This window comes from Solenopsis invicta, chromosome 6 (assembly GCF_016802725.1).
Source record: "Solenopsis invicta isolate M01_SB chromosome 6, UNIL_Sinv_3.0, whole genome shotgun sequence".
Classification (NCBI taxonomy): domain Eukaryota; kingdom Metazoa; phylum Arthropoda; class Insecta; order Hymenoptera; family Formicidae; genus Solenopsis; species Solenopsis invicta.
The window spans coordinates 22,180,950-22,200,106 of NC_052669.1; the positions used below are offsets into that span (position 1 = coordinate 22,180,950).

General features: G+C 28.9%; 2 protein-coding genes across 2 annotated transcripts; both read left to right on the forward strand.

Moving 5' to 3' along the window:
- The first annotated feature begins 34 nt into the window (after positions 1–34).
- Positions 35–4,479, forward strand: LOC120358117 (hydrocephalus-inducing protein homolog). Its single transcript, XM_039450848.1, has 12 exons — positions 35–216; positions 402–598; positions 1,603–1,762; positions 1,832–1,905; positions 2,017–2,178; positions 2,235–2,406; positions 2,551–2,955; positions 3,252–3,442; positions 3,505–3,706; positions 4,007–4,104; positions 4,180–4,298; positions 4,390–4,479. Exons 1-12 carry the CDS (start codon positions 35–37, stop codon positions 4,477–4,479), a joined length of 2,052 nt encoding a protein of 683 aa, XP_039306782.1.
- Positions 4,480–4,697: 218 nt separating this feature from the next.
- Positions 4,698–18,857, forward strand: LOC105203872 (hydrocephalus-inducing protein homolog). The gene is made up of 26 exons (XM_039450849.1): positions 4,698–4,776; positions 5,038–5,476; positions 5,819–5,945; positions 6,028–6,144; positions 6,227–6,469; positions 6,683–6,903; positions 7,111–7,237; positions 7,459–7,595; positions 7,766–8,014; positions 8,222–8,501; positions 8,714–8,981; positions 9,160–9,450; positions 9,885–10,184; positions 10,491–10,732; positions 11,982–12,324; positions 12,512–12,636; positions 14,177–14,429; positions 14,474–14,747; positions 15,874–16,101; positions 16,178–16,482; positions 16,952–17,111; positions 17,192–17,387; positions 17,460–17,693; positions 17,924–18,093; positions 18,552–18,756; positions 18,828–18,857. Exons 1-26 carry the CDS (start codon positions 4,698–4,700, stop codon positions 18,855–18,857), a joined length of 5,643 nt encoding a protein of 1,880 aa, XP_039306783.1.
- Positions 18,858–19,157: the final 300 nt, after the last annotated feature.

Here is a 19,157-nt window from a genome sequence, read left to right on the forward strand (position 1 = left end):
TCGTGTGAAAGCAAGTTTAAAAATCTTTGCTAAAATGAGTTTAGAAACGCAAATAGTAACATTGCTTGGTCACGGAATCGAACATAAACTGCAAATAAGCGATCTCGATATTAATTTTTCACCCACAATACTTTCTACTGGAGTGCTGGAAAAAGTGTTCACGATCAAAAATACGAGCAATTATCCTATAGAATTTTTCTGGCATCATCTCGACAGGTAATCAATATCGCGCGAAAATAAAACAGATCAAAAATAAAAGAGGTCAAGAAAATTTTACGTCTTTGTGAAAATTGTTCTAAAAAAATGTGACTATTTTTTTATTTGGCGATGAAGCGTAAAAACAAAAGTGATAAGTGAAATGACGTGGAATGCACTTTATTGAATAAACCAATGCGTTGCAGTCTTTTTCTAGAAGAGGAGCGAATCACAGAGGCACTGACTCGTTACTACGGAGTTAAAGAAATCCTATTACCGCCTCGAAAACTCGGAGAGAGAATGCCGTCATCTTTAATGGAATTCTATAATAGCCTCATGAGCGAGATGGCGTACACTTTGTCGGCGGAAGTAATCGAGGAAAAAAGTACCACTACGCTGAATGGTACATAGTAAGAGTGTTTAAAAATAAGCTTTATTTTACGATCATAATTTTTAAATGTCACGTTACGCAAAAATATTCTAGAAAAATAATAACTGTGTCTTTAACAATATTTACGAATAAGAAAGATTTTACATTACTGCGACGATTTATACAGGATGTCTCATTTTATAATCGATATCTTATAAAAAGACTTCTAAGAAAAATGTTTTAGACAAAAGTTGTCTAAGACGGGAGCAATAATAGTAAAATCAATTTTTTAAATAATCGATTTTTCAAGATCGTACAAGTCATTGCCATTCTTTAAAATATAATTATTATATGATTTTTTTTATACAATTTGATTCTTTCTTTTAATTATTCTGCATAGATCTGTCATACAAAAATATTAAAGGTAATAAGATAGTAAAACATAAAAATAGATTTATCGAAAAATGAATAGTTTATAAGATATTGCATACTTTATTCCGACATATTTTGATATAAAATTAATTTTTGCATAATTAATAACCGTATTTAAACACTTATGTCAATAATTACCAATAATGAGGTGAATCACATGATATAAACAAAACATATTGCTTTTCTAAAATTATACAATTTGCATTATGTAACTATGCACTTTTCCATCAATTGATTAATTTTGAGCACAAAAGTACAATTAATACAATTACCAAAAAATTTAATAGTATATGAGATATATTATACTTTATGCCAACTACATAAACCATTAATTTTTAAATAAATCTATCTTAAGACAAAATCTATTTTTACATGTAGAATAATTCCAGAAATCATATTATGTGAAAGAGTTATATAATTACATTTAAAAATTAGCGATTAATCTTACATGACGTTAAAAAACAATTTTTTGAATCGTTATTTGTCCTTATGTGAATCATACAACATCTGGAACATTTTTTCTGAGATACTGATTTTTGAGACTATATCAATACCTTCCTTAAATAAAACCTGCATAAAGAAATGTATAATTAATATTTAAATAGACGACAACGAACTTTCAAATGTGGAACGCAAGAAAAGAATACGAGCAAGAAAGAAATCGTCTAGTACGTCGAGATTATTTGTTCAACAATTTCCGACTCGTGAAAGATCAAAAATGAATCTGCAAAAAGATTTTAACGTCGACAGACGGAAACGGAAGAAGTCGACTGGTTATTTATCCACTTCTACGGATACTGCAAAAAGAGATTGCCCGTTCATGTCAGCTTTTAGCGAACTCGACTTTCCTCGCGAACCTCCAATATTACCAACAAACGATCCCCAAGAACTTCACAATTTGCTCCTATGTAAGCAACTTTATCTCGACGATAAAAATTCTTGCAGGGCAATTTTTATTGTATTACCGTTTACTCGTTTTGATAAAAACGTGACTTTTTATTCTTGTTTTTATTTCTAAGGCTATATAGAGACTCTGCGTAAAGATCCAAGTTCTTACAAAAGAATAGGAGATCCTGTAAAGGAATTGTTTGATAGTCAGAAAACAAAATCAATTTCGGAGCTTGATTTTTCGCAACCAGCCAAGAAAGTTTGCATTATCTTTCATGGCGCGCCGTTTACTGGTAATTTCACGTTCAATAATGCACAAAGAAAATATTACTGAATGGTATCACTTTAGAATATCAAGAAACCGCGTGCAGAAGTGCTAAGGTATTGCAAGTACCTCTACTATGCATAGACAATGTAATTATCGAAGCCATCGCGCTTGGCGACAATTGCGTTTCCCTCAAGTTGCGACAGATCGTCGACGACGCTTATCAGAAACATTTGTTGGCTTTCGAGAGACTCAAGTAACAACAAAATTAAAAGAAATTTAAATGTTTAAATAAATGTTTTAGGAAATCTTTATTTAAATGTTATTTAATTAGAAGAAAGATTTCAAGTTGTTAATTAAAAGTACAAATAAAAAATTTCATTTTTATTTTTTATCTCAGAGATAATTTGGAAACTAATCTGCCAATAACAAAGAAAACCGACGTAGAAATCGTGGAACATGATCAAACAATTGCAAAGAAATCACCTACGATAACAAAGTCACCAAAATCTCCAAAAGCAACTAAAATTGATTTAAAAACAAAGACGGAAATCGATGGACACTCAGAGAGTGATATTCCGCCTCAATTAATGATTTCATTCGAAAAGGAATTTGCTAAGATTCCAAGAGAACAAGATTTGAAATTTTTAGATCCTATAAATGTTTACGAATATAAAATTCAAACAATTTTGCTATTGCAAAGAATTTTTTCACATTGCGCGACAATTGAACCGAAAGTTAATGAGAAAGACAATACTTTTCTCGGAATTGATATTGACTTATTAATCAAAGTTTTTGAAGAAAGGTAATGTTTGGCAAATTTTAATAAATTTAAATAAATTAAATAAATAATTTTAATCAAAATAATAAATTAAAATTATTAGGAACTTTTTCCGAAATGTTTTTATATCATATTTACTATAAGTACTTAAATTTAAATAATTAATTAAATTAATTTGATTAACTATGTGCATAGATATATTACAAAAAGTACTATTTTCTTTAACTATAAGTATTTGTTCTTCATAATTTATTTTTCTATTATAATTTTCTGCATTTTACATATCTTTGTTATTCTTATTTCTTTTCTTTGACAAACAGGTTATCGTCACTAGATTTCAAGAACGGTTTCGTTCTGCAAACTTTAAACAATGTGTTTTTTAAAAACGAAATTACTACACTGCTCACCTTACTCAACATTATTGGACATGTAGAATATTCATTGTTTGTAACTTTTCTAAACTCGATGGATACTTATACTCGAAAAATGGAGGAATTGCGGAAGTTAGAAGGTAAGTTATAATGAATTACACGTCCTAAGAGGATTAAATTGTTGCGTTAATTATTCAAAAAGCGCAACGACTAGCGGAAGAAGTTGCTAAGAAAATTCAGGAAATTGATGAAATGTCATTATCGGAGTATGAGCTACTTCCAGACGAAGATAAAAAGTTTTATTTGGAATTAACTTTACCAATAAAGAAACAAGAAGCATTGCAAAGGCGAACGAAATATTTACAACAAATTACGGAATTACGAAACAAAAAAGTATTGACATACTTTACTTTAATTAAAAAAACTTATATATTTTGTTCATATATTATAATTTATATTTTCTTCAAAAAATTAAATGTAAGATGTTCATAATCACTAATTTCTTTATCTCGTTTTTTTATTAATCTTACTAATTACATAATTTAATAATTTTAGCATTAATATTAATATTAATTTAATTATATATAACGTTTAAGTTTGTTATTAATAATATATATTTTACAGAAAATATCTCAACAAGCATCTAATACTCATACCACTAAAAATAAAAAACCAAATAAAAAATCAAAAAATGAAAAATTTAGCAGTCTAGAAGAAAAGTCTCAAACTTTTGAAGCGCTCACAAGCAAAAGAGAAATTCCAGATTATGAAGATCTTGAAAGCAGTAATAGTTCTAAACCAAGTAATAACGTAAAACAAAATATAAAATAATTTATTGAAAAAAAAAGTTTTATTTTATTTATAATCTTATGTCCAGTTTTAGAAAAACAGGAAAAATCGAAAGAATTGCAGGATATTGCCAGTGCCATGAATGATTATTATAGCCGTCTTTCAGCCATAGAAAACATCATCAAAAACTGGGATCCTCTTAAAAAGGCAAGTCCGCAAACATCCATAATTCTGATTGTTTTTTTTTCAATTTTGAAATTTTTGTTACCATAAACTACATTGTCATGGTGATGTTTAGGATGCATTGCTCACTCCAAAAGACAAATTGAAAACTGATAGACTGATAGATACTAAAGACAAAAGTTCTGATATCAGTAAAGAGGTATAATACTAGCTTAAATTAAGAATTTGTTTTTGTTAATTTTTTTAGAACGTGATAAAATATAATTATTTATCCTTTATATACTAATATTTATTATCTATTTGTGTACAAAATTAACTTTAGAATATTAAAAATATAATCAATAATTTACTGCACACTGTATATCTATAGAATTATTTTAACAGACTTATTCGAATGGATTTCATATTTGGTACGTAAATGCTATGGATCCATGGAATCGAGTAATGTATGATGTAATTGTAAATCAAATGAGCAAAAATAGCTTAGCTAAAGAAGTTCTTCGTAAGTAATGCATTTATCTCTTCAATTAAGTTTCTATAAAAATCATAAAATAATAAGATTTAAAACTAATAATAAAATAATGATAGTTAAAACCGTGCCGAAATTGGATCTCGAATCGAAAAAATATTATATTCTTAAACCACGAAATATAAAAAAACGAGATATTAAAAGTAATGGCAAGTATATTACATAGCTTAAAGTAACATATAATAGATACTTATCGCAAAGTCGTATTAATCGCAATTTTTCTTTCTTAATCAGGAACTTTTCAAATCGTCTCATTATCCACACTATCCAATTCCGTAATTAATTCTTCACGCACCAGTGTGACTAATAAGCAAAAAAATTCTGCAAGGAATACTAGGAATACTAAACGCAAGGAGCGTCTTTTAAATCAAAATAAAGAAGTATCGACGGTGTCGTTAAATGCATCTACGATAGAGAGCATAAATACTAATGCATCTAATAATGATACAACCTTTGATAAGATATTAAAATCACGATGGATATTACAACCTAACAAAACTCAAAAGTTCAAAATTCAATACCAATCCGAAGAAGTGGGAACTCACCGACAAACATACGCTTTATCCATCCTTGACGGCAATGATATCACTTACGATATCAATGTTTATGGAGTCACAGATGTTCCAAGACTAGATATGAATCCTAATACTATTTTTACAAGGGTAACGTTTTTCTAATATTTTTTTATAATATTATACAATATTAAAATGCGTGCAGATAGAAAAGTAATAATTATTAATTTAATTTAATATTATATAAATAATTTTATAAATTACTTGTAGTTTTTATTCAAGTATTACAAGGATATTTTTTAAAAAAGTTTTACAAAGTTCATAAAAAACATTTTAGGTCAAAGAAACAAAGATAAATGATATAATTGATCCTACATATTTCTCTGATGTCGGTATCTATGATTTTGGATCATTATTGGCGTTTCAAAAGGATAAAAGGTTTGATCTGCTGCATTATATTATTGTATCACTAAATTTATTATAGATATGTAATTTGCAAATAGTGCTCATCGATGTGAAGCAAAATTAAAATTTTGTAATGTATCCAAAATTGACGCAGAAGTAGCCTTCTCTCTTCAGAAAAATAATTCAGATATTTTTATTATAGAACCAGAGAAACTTTATATTCAGGTATGTTATTTTGAATTATTCTATTTAAAATGGTTATTAAATAAGCAGAATTGATCATTATTTTTTGGTATTTAATTTATAGGCTGGACAGTGTGAATTGCTAAAAATATCGGCAGGCGTTACGAAAATCGGTTCTTTTTCCGATAAATTAAACATATGTGTCACAAATAATCCGCACATTGAGACAATCGAGGTGATTAGATAAGGAAAGTGAATTAAGATACCGAATTATTTTCTTACATAAAATAGAGATTACTAAATCCAAAATGTTTTTATTTTAGCTTCGATGTGATGGCTCGAAATTGGACATAGAATTTGACGATAAACAGTTATCTTTTGGCCGTGTACTTTTATATAGAAGAAACATTCTTACTCGTTCTATTCGGAATAGATCTCCAATAGAGATATTCTGGCAACTAGATCCTAATGGATCGTTAGACTCTCAAATCTCAATTACACCGACTAGAGGAATTGTAAAGGCTCAGAGTGAACAAAACATCGAATTTTGTTATTATGCCAACAAAGTAAACGGAACACAAATTAAATTTGCAATAAATATACTAAGACTTAGTAAAAATATTAATACTTAAGCTTTATTTATTCAAATATAACTTTTTCATTTTGTTTTTTTTTTTTTTAATATTAAGACAATATTTTAGAAATCTATGTTGATATTTTTAAAATCAACAGTTCAAACGTAAAAATCTTTAAGAGTAGAATTTTTTACTTACAATTAGATTGGAACAATCAAGGAAAGCTTGGCTTTCAAAGTTTTCTTTCATGAAAATGACGCGGAATCTATTTTTACGGAAACCGTCACTTTATCTGGCGAAACGTATGACGTTGCTGTTGATATTAATTATGCAAATCCAATTGACTTAAAATGCGTGGAGGTTGGCTCGCCCACAAGCGCAAACTTCACAATAAGCAATAGAGGGAATCACGAAGTTAAATATACGTAAGTTGAAACTGTATGCCATAAGTTCTTCATGTTCATCTCAAAGTGCTATTATTACAATCTTAAAACATTGATGTTTCTATTGAAAAATGTCTTTTTATAATTTTCTATAACAACATACCTATGATATATTTATTAATATTTATAATATATTTATTAACATTTATTATTATTTATGCTACATCAATTCAATTAAATTATAATTAGCGTACTTCTGGAAGAGCAAAATAAATTAGCCAAAATCGCGCCGAGTTTGTCATTAAACTTAAATGAAGACATAAAAATTAATCCTGCTTCCGGTTTCATTCAACCAAAAAAAGAGGCTATTGTACAAGTATGTTATTCAATATTTTTTTTCTTCACTTTTTGCATTATATTGTTAAAAAATGAACTATGGCAGATATTTTTATTTATTTTAATATATCTAAATTCAATATGCTATATTAAATATTGAACAATATACAACTGCAAACAAATTTAAAAAATTTTTATACGAATTAATTTGAATAGCTACGAGTTTTAATTAAATTAAAATACAATACTGTTCAATTACAGGTAACTTTTGTGCCAAAGAATGAAATTATACTAAAAGAATGCCCGATATTCCGATGCCAACTTTTCGATATAAATAAACAAGCTACTGTGATTGCGGAATTTCCTCTTACAGTTTCATTAATTTCATATTACACTAGGTGGAATATTATTTAAAGCTAATTAACCATTTTTCTAAATTATTTAGATTTAAAAAAAGGAAGTTTTACTTTCATAATTTTATTATTAAAATCACTTTGTAATTTAGTAACAAAAATACATTTTTTTAATTTTTTAATAAGTCTTAATACAATTATAATTGTTAATTTAGATTCCGCGTCTATCCTTATAATGAAATAAATTTTTCCTCGCTTGGCATATGCACGAAAAAAACGTTGTACCTTAACGTGGAAAATATTGGACAATTCCCTCTTTATTACTCTATTAAATCGCCTATCAAACATCCATCCGTTGATTATATGATAGAAATTAAGACAGAGAACGTAATCAAAAAGGATCATGATAAATCGACAGATAGATCAACGATAAAAGATAAATCACAAATTGAAAAAACAGATAACAGGTAAATTAAAAAAAAATCATATCTTTAATTAGTGTTTTTAAAATATAATACATGTATTAAAATACGTCAATTTATTAAGCGAAATTATTCTATTTTTACATTATTTAATTAAATTGAGTGAATGATTTTAATGCGATTGCAGACAAAACATTTATTTCAATTAAAACGTATTTAATTATTTATTAGAAAAGCGCAACAATTTACGTTAAAAATTGGTCCCTTTACTGTAAAAAAAACGGAAGGAAGTCTTCAACCCGGAGAGATCGATACCGTAGCAATTGAATGTTATCCCGAATTTGTTGGTTCTCAACAAGAAGATATAATAATTTACGTACCCAATAGTATTCCCGACGACAAAAATGGCAAATTAATAAAGTTATCCGTTAATTCCTGCATACCCAGCGTTGACCTCACAGATCTCGATGCTATATTTTATGAAAATCACATTGTGGATCGCATTGAAGACTTTATTTGTCCAAAAGAAGTATTTAACAAACTGATATCTCATATTCATGTTCCAAATTAAAATTTAAATCTACATATATGCAGAATGTGCTTATAAATACGTGCTGTTCTTGTCATTTTATCCTTATTTTAAGCAATTCTGATGAATACTAAAGATAGATTGGTAAAAGAGTGCTAACATCTTTTATAAGCTCGTTCTAAATACGAATCTGAGAGATCATATTTTATCAGATTGATGCACATACAGTATTCGCACGTCAAGAGAAATGCCTGTATTTTCGTTACGTCAGCATATTTCACACCCATACGACGTATCTTGTGCTTTACAATCGGAACGTAATACCTGTCGACGTGGAACTGATCCTACTTGCGAATTCATTTACTCCGGGAACTATGAGACCTGACACTTTCATTTTGACGCCCGAAAGAGAACGCATTCCACCGATGAGTCACAAGAGATTCGCGATTTCGTTCAATCCGACGTTTATAGAAGTGACATTATTTTTATTTTTAAATCAAAATAAGAATAATATGAAATACTTTAAGAAAAATAAATTTTATAATTAAAAATTAATATAAAAGTTAATATAAAGTTAAAAACAACATTAAATAAAAACAGGTAATCTGTTTTTCATTTAGATCTTTTTTATCATTATAATCATAGGCGTGTTATGCAGTCTTCGAAATAGCAATTGAACTTCCTCCGCATTTGAAGGATGAAAAGTTTTTTATTAAATTAGTAGGACAAGCTTGCGTACCAGAAGTGACAATAATCGAGCCACCGAGTGGAAAGCGAGAAAGAGCTATTTTAAACTTTGGTCGTACGCTAGTAAATGACTCTAATGGAAGAAAATTTACTTTTAAAAACATTGGTGTGATACCAGCTAAAGTGATTGTCGAAATTTCTAAAGATCCAAATTTTCTTTTCACTCTCAATATTTGCGAGGGTACAAGAAACTTGTCAAGTGGTTGGTACTATAAAATTGATCGTCAGTTCATCATTTTTACAAATCTTTAAAATTATTTGTCCAAATCAATTTCCAGGAAAAAATTTTTTATATTTAATTATATATAAAATTTGTATAATTATACATATATATTTTAATATATATATATATATATATATATATATATAGACATATTTTATATACAATTATATATAACTATATCAGATTATATACAATTGTATGTATTTTAATATACATAAACATTTTTGATAGATTGTTTTATATAGTCATACATAAAGAATATTTTTGAGGTTCTATAAAGTGACGTTAATAATATTGATATATTTAAGTATATAGATATATTTAAAGTAAGATTCGATAGAATTTATTTTAAAATAATAAATAACTTTTTTTATAAATAACTTTTATCTAACAAAATTAAACTTAAATTACAGTATCAAACGATCGATATATCGTAGTTCGTTTAATGCCCGAGGAAACGATTACGCTCGAAATAAAATTTACTCCGCAAGAAATCGGCAAGTACGAAAGTCAAGTGCGGCTATTTATAGCTGATAATCCTTACGAAAATATATTAATTGATTTGAAAAGCGAAGCGTACGAAGAATTATTCGTGTTAGATGGATTAGAGCTTACGAATACAAAGCTTAATTCTATCAATGAAAGACGGGAGTCTAATGCGAAATCGCGAAGATCGTTAAAACCAAACAGTACAGCAAGGGATAATCGAGATTGTAAGAAAATATATAAATACAAAAATATAAGATACAAATACAATATAATTATAGAGAATATTATAATTTTACTATATTTTTTCATACACTTGTTATTTAATCTTTCTAGTAAATTTTTCTAGTAAAATACTTGCTAATTATTTATTTTAATTTCTTTCCAACATGTAAGTTTTAGAAGCAATTTAATATATCTGTAACTAACAAGTAACAAATAATAAAATAACAAATCTTTTATTTCTTATAAATTTTCTTTCAAGTATAATTTACACATTTTTTATCGTTCACTCTGTGATTTATATCTCACAGCTTCAACACCAACACTCCCGATTTCATTGATCTATAAGCTGGATTATGGATGCTGCTTTGTCAATAAGATATACAGGAAAAATTTCAAAGTCGTCAATAAATCAATGAATAGGTACTTACGTTTTCAATGGAGTGCACATCCCAACATTGTATTTACTCCATCCATCGGTCATCTCAAGCCTCTGATTCACAAAGAAATCGTTGCAACATTTTTTTCTTCGGAGCCTGTAATTTACGTTGATGTAATATAAAGTTATTTTGTTTACATTCTATAAACTACCACCAATCAATACACGCAATTTCTATTTTTGCATGATTAATCATTCTTGTATTTCAATTTGCGTGCACTTAAAGATTTTTTACATCAAGTTAAAGTTTATCAATATAAAATCCTCAATTAATTAAAATTGTATTATACCAAAAGAAAAGTTTTTTTGAGTAAAAAAAAAATTTGTTTGAATCAAAGAAATTTGTGCATTCTTAAAGAAAAATTTTTTTAACTTGAAGAAATTTTCTGGTTAAAGAATTTTTTGGTTGCTTCTTTAATTAGAACTAAAAAAATTATTTGGTTGTGCAATACAAATCTTTTTTTAAATAAAAAAAACATATTTTTAATACCAGAACAACTAAATTATTTTTTACATGTTTGTCAGTACTTTCTTTAAATTAAAAAATTATTTGTTAAATAAAAATAAATAATTTAAACAAATAATTTATTTATTTTAAAAAGGCTAATAAAGTTATTTTTAAAATTAAATAAATTTTTATTTTCCTCAAAGATATTTTTACTTCAACTTAAAAAAGTCAAATTAAAAAACAATTTAAATATAACTTTTCTTTGAGTGTATATAAATGTGTTCAAATGGATCAAAGATAAACAAAAGTTTTAACACTTTTTGAAAACTTTTTAAATTAACTTATTAATTTATTGAAAATATTATTTATGTGGATAAAAGTAATTTTTTACAAAATCTTGGAATAAAACATTTTTAATATCTTGAACGGTTTTTTAATATCTTTTAAAAATGATTATTTTAATAAAATAATTGTTTTTCAAAAATTTTTAACTTAAAAAAATTTTTTTAAATAATTATTTTTTAAAATAATATTGACGTGGACAAATAGATGTAATTTTATTATAAAGTTTTTGTCTAAAATTGTTTTTTAATATCTTAAATAATTTGAATACATTTATATATTATTTAACACATTTTGCACATTTATATATTATGTTTTAATAACAAAGAAACTTGTAACTAATTTTTAAATTAAATTCTCAAGATTCTTCGGAATATTTATAAAACAATTTAGTATCCAATTAAGATAATAGAAATATTTCTTTATAAAAAATAAATTAATGAAACGGGAAAATATCAAAATAAATATAAAATTTTGTAATTCACATCAGATAATTGGTGGTAGTTGCATTTCTCTTGTTACTGTTGTACATTGAATCAATATATAAAGTAATCATTTTCTAACAACAAACAGACGCGTCTCGAGTGTACAGTCTGTGCAATCGATCTCGCTGATCCCTCGAAAGAATCTTCCTGGGACGATCGAGAGACAGAGGTGCGATGGATAGCAATGAATTCTGACGCCGAGGAACAAGAGACAAATACGGAAATGGCCAAGAAAACAATCGAACCCGTTAACGAGCCGAGCCACGAAATCGTACCTGGCACGACAAAGTGCGTCCAAGTGTTACTTAACGCCACCGTGGCGTTCTCCAGATATTCCTGTCCCACTAAGGAGATCAATTTCAAGAACACGCTAATGTTCCAGGTTGTATTCTTTCTTAATTTGAATGGCAATCAAAATTTACGCACAACAGGCTTGTGATCTGTGCGTCGTGTCGTGCACGCACACATACACGCACGTTGACCCGATCGACGCTATAGAGACGCGTGCTCGATTTGACGCGCACTACTACGCGCGGTAACGTAAACAAGGACACCGAAGGTGATTCCAATCAAACGTGTACCTGCTTTGTACAAACGCGTATGTACATGAAATCCAAGGGTGCGTGGCGCTACGCGGCACATGCGCAGCCATCTTGACTCCGAGTCTCAAGAAGCGCGAATTATCCGAGACCGCAGATTCAGCGAAGAGTGGAATAACTATAAACGGTTTCAGCGCGTCTCACGTACCTCATAATTGTCGGCCGTAATCTCGCCAAGTGTCTGGAACGTTCGTTTATACGCGAGATTCACTTTTGCCGGATGAGAGACGCGAAAATTACGGAGCAACTTGCTCGCCGCACTTCGCGTAACTCGGCGCGTTCGGCTACGTTCGGCTGCGTCCGGTCTGCTTCGGTTGCCCGCGATCATTCCGCATTATGGGTACGTTTCGAATTTGCGCATAACACGCATAGAGCATTATTTGTATTTATTTAATGTTCGATTAATGAAAAGGACAATATATGCTTGACGCGTCCGATGCGCAATTCGGAACGGATCCGTATGCCTTGTACGCGCGCAGAAATCTTCAAATGTAATGCAAAATATAATGTATATTTTCTCTAACAATTGTATATTGCTACACACCTTTATTTTTGTAACAGGTATTAAAAATCTTTAATGGATATTGGTATTAGACGTCCAGTACACAATCAAAATTCTTATGATATTGGTATATTACATACAATTTTTCGATTATACAAATATTACACACAGAAAAATCAGTTTTGTTAAAATATTTCTAGATTTAAATTTTTCAAAATAACTTTTGTTAATCCATCGAAATAATTACATAGAACTCAAACTGATAATTGCTAGAAAGTCAAAATTTTGTACAGCATTGTTCATCATACTTAAATGTCTTTATAATTATTTTAACTAGCTAACAAAATTATTTTTAGATCTAACTAAATTTTTAGATACTTCAGCAAAATTATTTTTTATGAAACGTAGAGGTGTCAAATCGAGATTTAACGAAATTAAATCAAATAGAATCTTTTATAACATATTTAAACTCAAATTAAATCAAACCTGAAATTATTATGATTTATATTTTTGTTATGCTCATTTAAATATAATAAAATATTTTCAATTACTTTAAAAATTTTTTTTTATAAACGATAAAATTGATTATTGTAAGAGTTTTAAAATCCAGTATATCAATATTTTTCTTATAATGAGAAAAAATGTTTATATTAAAATTATTTTGTTGGTATTTTATTTCTATCGTATTTATATATATGTTACATTATTTCTTCTTTGTAATTCTTTAAAAATATGGTTTAAATACATAATACAAATTAAATTAACTTCTGACAATATTGATGTTCAGTAATATCAGTAAACCAAAAAATTAAAAGTGCATCAGTATTTATGAAAAGTCGATTTTTATTTCGATTATTATACAAAACCAAAAATTATTTTATCAATATTTTCTATACAATTATGAATGTTTGCAGTAAAGCTGATACATACATAATATAAGTAATGCATCCAATGTTTTAATATGAACACAAAGTTATTTCAAAAACAATATGTAACATAATCCAATTATATTTTAAAATAATGTATTATTGTTGTAAAAAATCTATTTGGTTTTTATTGAAAATGCGAATTAGGTATCGCGTTATATACATAATAAAAAAATTAATTTGCGTCTGCAAATTTGATTTTCACAATTTTCAACTGAGACGCAACAAAAAGCAATTAGTAATTCTCTATCAATAGATAAGCGAACACACATTTACTTTTTCGAATACTGGCACCGTCGGCGTTGAATATGCGTGGCAGATAAACATGGACGAGCAGTACCCAGTGAAATCAATCACGAATTACTCTCGAGCCACGCCAAGATCACGAAGGAGTAATGCTCGACCTAACACTACTTTGTTAATATCCCACGAATTATCTCATCAACGACACAATCCAAGTTTCGATAGGAGCGTAAAGTCGAATCGTCATGAGCTTCTGTCGTCTCGAGGTAACTCAATTACCAAACAGAGTGCTGATTTATAAGAAAATAAGAGAGAAACATATTTAATAAGGATGTAAACAATAAATTGTCTACAGACAATTTGATCGAAGTGAAGCCTACTGCTCATCATTGCGGTCTATCTGACCTCTTTAGCAGTAGCGCCGGGTTGACGGGGCGAAGTAGCGACAGCTGGTTAGAGAGCGACGATCTGCCGTTTGGAATTCATCCCGAGAAGGGGATTTTACCACCGAACGAATCTGTGGAATGCGTCTTGAGATTCTCCCCTATGGACGTATTCGACTATAAGGCATATCTCGTGTGCAAGTACGATTGCTGTCACGACTCATTCAATATCATTTTAATTTCAAAGATAGAAAAGTTTAAAATAGCGAAAACTCGACAAACTTTGACTTGTTAATTTTGTTTATAGGAATAAATTGAATATGAAATTCTTTTGTAAGCTATTTACACTGTATATTAATAATAAAAAACTATTTTTAAAGTTACAAGAAACACAAACGTAAAAAAATACTCCAGTTTTTTCTATTGCACATGGCAGTAGTGTAAATCGTGATTTTGCAGAGATTGCGAATAATTTAGTTGACATATTTAATTGAACTAAACTAATATTTAATTAAACTAACATTGCGTTTTGCAGGCTTTTCATTTTAAAATTAACGAAATTTTTTTTAATTTAGTAGGAGTTAACAAAATAAAAGTCAAAAGTACAAAAAATTAAAGTGGAGTGTTTTTATGATAAAAATATAAATAAAATGTAAATAAATAACAATATAAAATGGTTGATTCTGTAGAAAATTTAATATTATTTTATTTTAAAAAAATATTTTAATATACCTATACGTTTTCAAATTATTTTTACAAAATCACAAATTTATATCGTGTGATGAGTCAAGCTACAGCATTATACGTTTTGTTTAAATTTGCAAATTTTTTTTATTTGTAATGAACAATATAAATAATCTACAAAAGAAATTTATATTCAATTCACTTTTATGCCTATGTTAACGATACAAAATTTTTATCAATTTTTCTTTGATTTCAAACCTTTCTAATTTGATTTGTTTGCCTTTATATTAACATACAAATCTTTCTTGTTATAAATGAAGTATTGCATTTATAATATGCGCAATTTATTAAATACAAATGGGATGGCGCGCAACCCGCGGCATCGAATATTCTCTCTATCGGGTATGTTTCAATTTTAACAATAATTTTAAAGTTAAAAATAAAATAAATATAGAATTAAGCTACAAAGCTCACCGGTAGAGCTTACCGGTATATGTATATATATATATATATATATATATATATATATATATATATATATATATATACATCTCTATTTATTCATCGAATTTATCGCACCAATAAATTCTTGACTTTATAATATATATCTATATACATGCGTTTCCGTTTGTCTGATCAACAGAATGGAGAATCTCGATCCGGAGCTGCCAGAATTAGTTATTCCTATCGTGGGAAGAAGTTTGTTACCATACTGCCACTTTGACATACCGGAAAGTGACTATCTGTTCGGTGACAGACGCGACACAAAACTGCCAGGACCCGTCAATTATCAACTGAACGATAATTCTCTTCCGGAGAGCACAAGAGTGATCGAGTTCACTGTTATCGGAATTGGCAGGTCTCACGTAAAGTAAATATTTATCGCAAATAGATTTAATCAAATAAAGGCGGAAACAATATTCTGCATGCGTGGTCGGAAATTTTAGAAAATTCCGAATGATAAATCCGACATCGGACGACTATCGTTTCACCTGGGAGGATCGAACCCGTCACATCGAAGGCGACATTCCGAAATTTCATTGTGAGCTTCCAGAAGGAATCGCTGAGCGAGGAAAACAAGTGGATTTCGCCTTTACATTCCTTGCACAGAACATTGGCACTTTCGAATCCTTCTGGTTGTTCCGTATCGAAAAGTACGATCTGGAGTATCTCTTCCTGCTCGTCGCGACGGTCAGAGAACCCTCGATTTGCTGTTCACTTGCCCACCTAAAAATGAGACCAACTGTATTGGGTTAGATAAAGGAATTAGTAAAATATACATGAACATTTTATCTTTACGAAAATGTAATACCGACAGTATTAAATTGGCTAATAATTATGATTTATTTTGAGTGTTAAAAACTGTTGATACTTTTAATTCTCCGAGGTCCAACGTTTTTCGTTGCTTTTCTAGTCCAACCGGGTCACTGGAGACTTATAATATTTTTGAAATGATTTTTGGACCTAAAGATCTGAACAAATTCTGATATATTCTTCCAGAATACGATTTCATAATTGTTTAATCCAAAACGTTTTTTTATTTTTTATTTTTTATTTTTTTTGTACGTGTTTGAATTGAGACGGAATAATTCAAAATTGAAATTTTGTCTTCAATTAATTATCTTTGTTAACATCAAAGTAAGTAATAATTGTTGATCAATTTGATACTGCCATTATATTTCCATAAGGTATTTAATTTTTAAACATTAATATCTTTACAGGCATCAACGTGCGAGAATCGGTAAATGTAATCAATAACGAGGAATTTCAGATTCCCTTTCAAATCGCACGGGACTCTTTATATTCCGAAGGGCGTCTTCAGTGTTTAAAGATATCACCTATGAGCGGCATTTTGCCAGCAAAAGGCGATCAGATATTTTGGTAAAAGAAGAAAAAGCGAGAATTTTGAATATAATTAATCTTGAAGTATATTAATTAAATATCAACTTTTTATTATGTAGGATCGAATATCAGCCTTCACTTCTTGGCGAATTTCAATTTTGCGTAAAGTGGATTGTAAAAAGAATGAAGTCACCGTTGACAGTATTTGTTACAACGACGACGTACAATATTATCGTTTCGGTTACATACGTCGATCAGAATGGTCAGATAGTGCGATTAAGTCAGGACAAAGAGAACATTATCGACCTTGGAAAAGTATAATTAGTGTACAATCTGTTTTAAAATTAAAAAGAAATTTTAACAATAACAAGTATTTTTAACTTTTAGCTGATGTTACGAGTACCCACTACTATGACGTTTGAAATAATAAACTCGAGTAAAATGACGCTCAGCTATTCCTGGGATCTCGGCATGACAACGGAAATAATCAGCAGAAATGTATACACAATTGAGATGCCTCAGAAGCAGGATCATATGCTTAGCGAGTCGCGTTCCAACTGTTCCCTCATTGTCACGGCTTTACAAAAGACAGTTATAAAGAATCATCCCGTCCTTTTGAAAGTACTATTCTTTAAACATCAATATTACGTACATTTTATGACAAATATACTTTAGTAAGACTCTTAAGATTTAAACAAATAAAAAATGGTGCAAAGACTAATGAGAGTCAGCGCTGTTGACAATGCGCACAAAGATTACGATTTACAATAACTTTGTTTATTCTATACAATTATTACGTACATTCTATGTAAATACAGATTTTGTAAGTCGGTCTTTTTTTTCTTATTCAGATTTCCAGAGGCCCGACTTTTCGACTGATTCTCAAGGCGACAGCGAATAAACCGATTTTGGAGTTCAGTTTTAATTACCATGACTTTGGACCCTGCTACATTCGAGACGTCACCGCGGCTCCGTATCACGTTGATTTACGCATCACGAATTCTGATAATGTTCCATACATGTAAACTGGTTTTTCTCTGTATTTCTACCTCTCTCAACATTATCAAAAATCGATACCAATTCTATTTGCACCAGAAATAAATATTGATATTTGGATTTTTAATATTATAATATAGTAAAAATACTGAATCAAAAATAGATACTGATTCTATTGCAACTATTCGCGAGTGCAGAAATCTTGAAAGCTTGCTTTAACAAGAGAGAAGATGTCGAGCTTTATGCAGTTGTCACTTATAATGCACAATATTCATTTAAGAAAGAATTTAGTCACGTGTCTCTCTGATGGTGTAATTTTAAATTGCGTTAAGAAACAACCTTTTTTTAATTTCAGTACTAATATGAAAATCTGTTTTTCTACAAAATCGAAACTTTGCCAGTATTCAATAATGGTTTAATTCTATTCCCAGTTGAATTATAGTAAGTCAAGAGATTAATGAACAAAATGATTAATTTTCTTAGATTGGAGTGCAAGTTTGAAGATAAGCCACACATCTTTGTGAATCTGAACGCTCTTTCAGAGACAATAACTGCTCGGTCAAGTATTATCATTCCGATAGCATTTCGACCTTTGGAACAAGTGCATTATCGCGATAATCTGGATTTTATAATCAATTCAACGATTGAAAAAAAGATTACTATTACTGGCGAAGGAATTACATATAAGGTATGCAATAAAAATGAGAGAAAATTTTCTCATAAAACTCATCCTGATAATATTCTCATAATTTGTTGTAGAATAACAATATTTCAAAGAATTTTATATGACATTTTTTTTACCTTATTAATTCTACAACATATTTTCAATTTTAACACAATAAAATATAAAAATTATTTGATTATTTTTACCATTGCTTTAAATAGAATAAATGCTAGCAATAGACATCTACAGTATCTTATATAAATTTTACAAGACAACATGTTTTCAAACTGACTTAACCGTGGTAATTAATCTGTTACATTGTTTATATTATAAATAACAATATATAACACATTATTCAATAAAAAATCAAGGCAAATCATAATTTTCAAAAGATGATATAACGTTAAATATACAGTCATATAAAG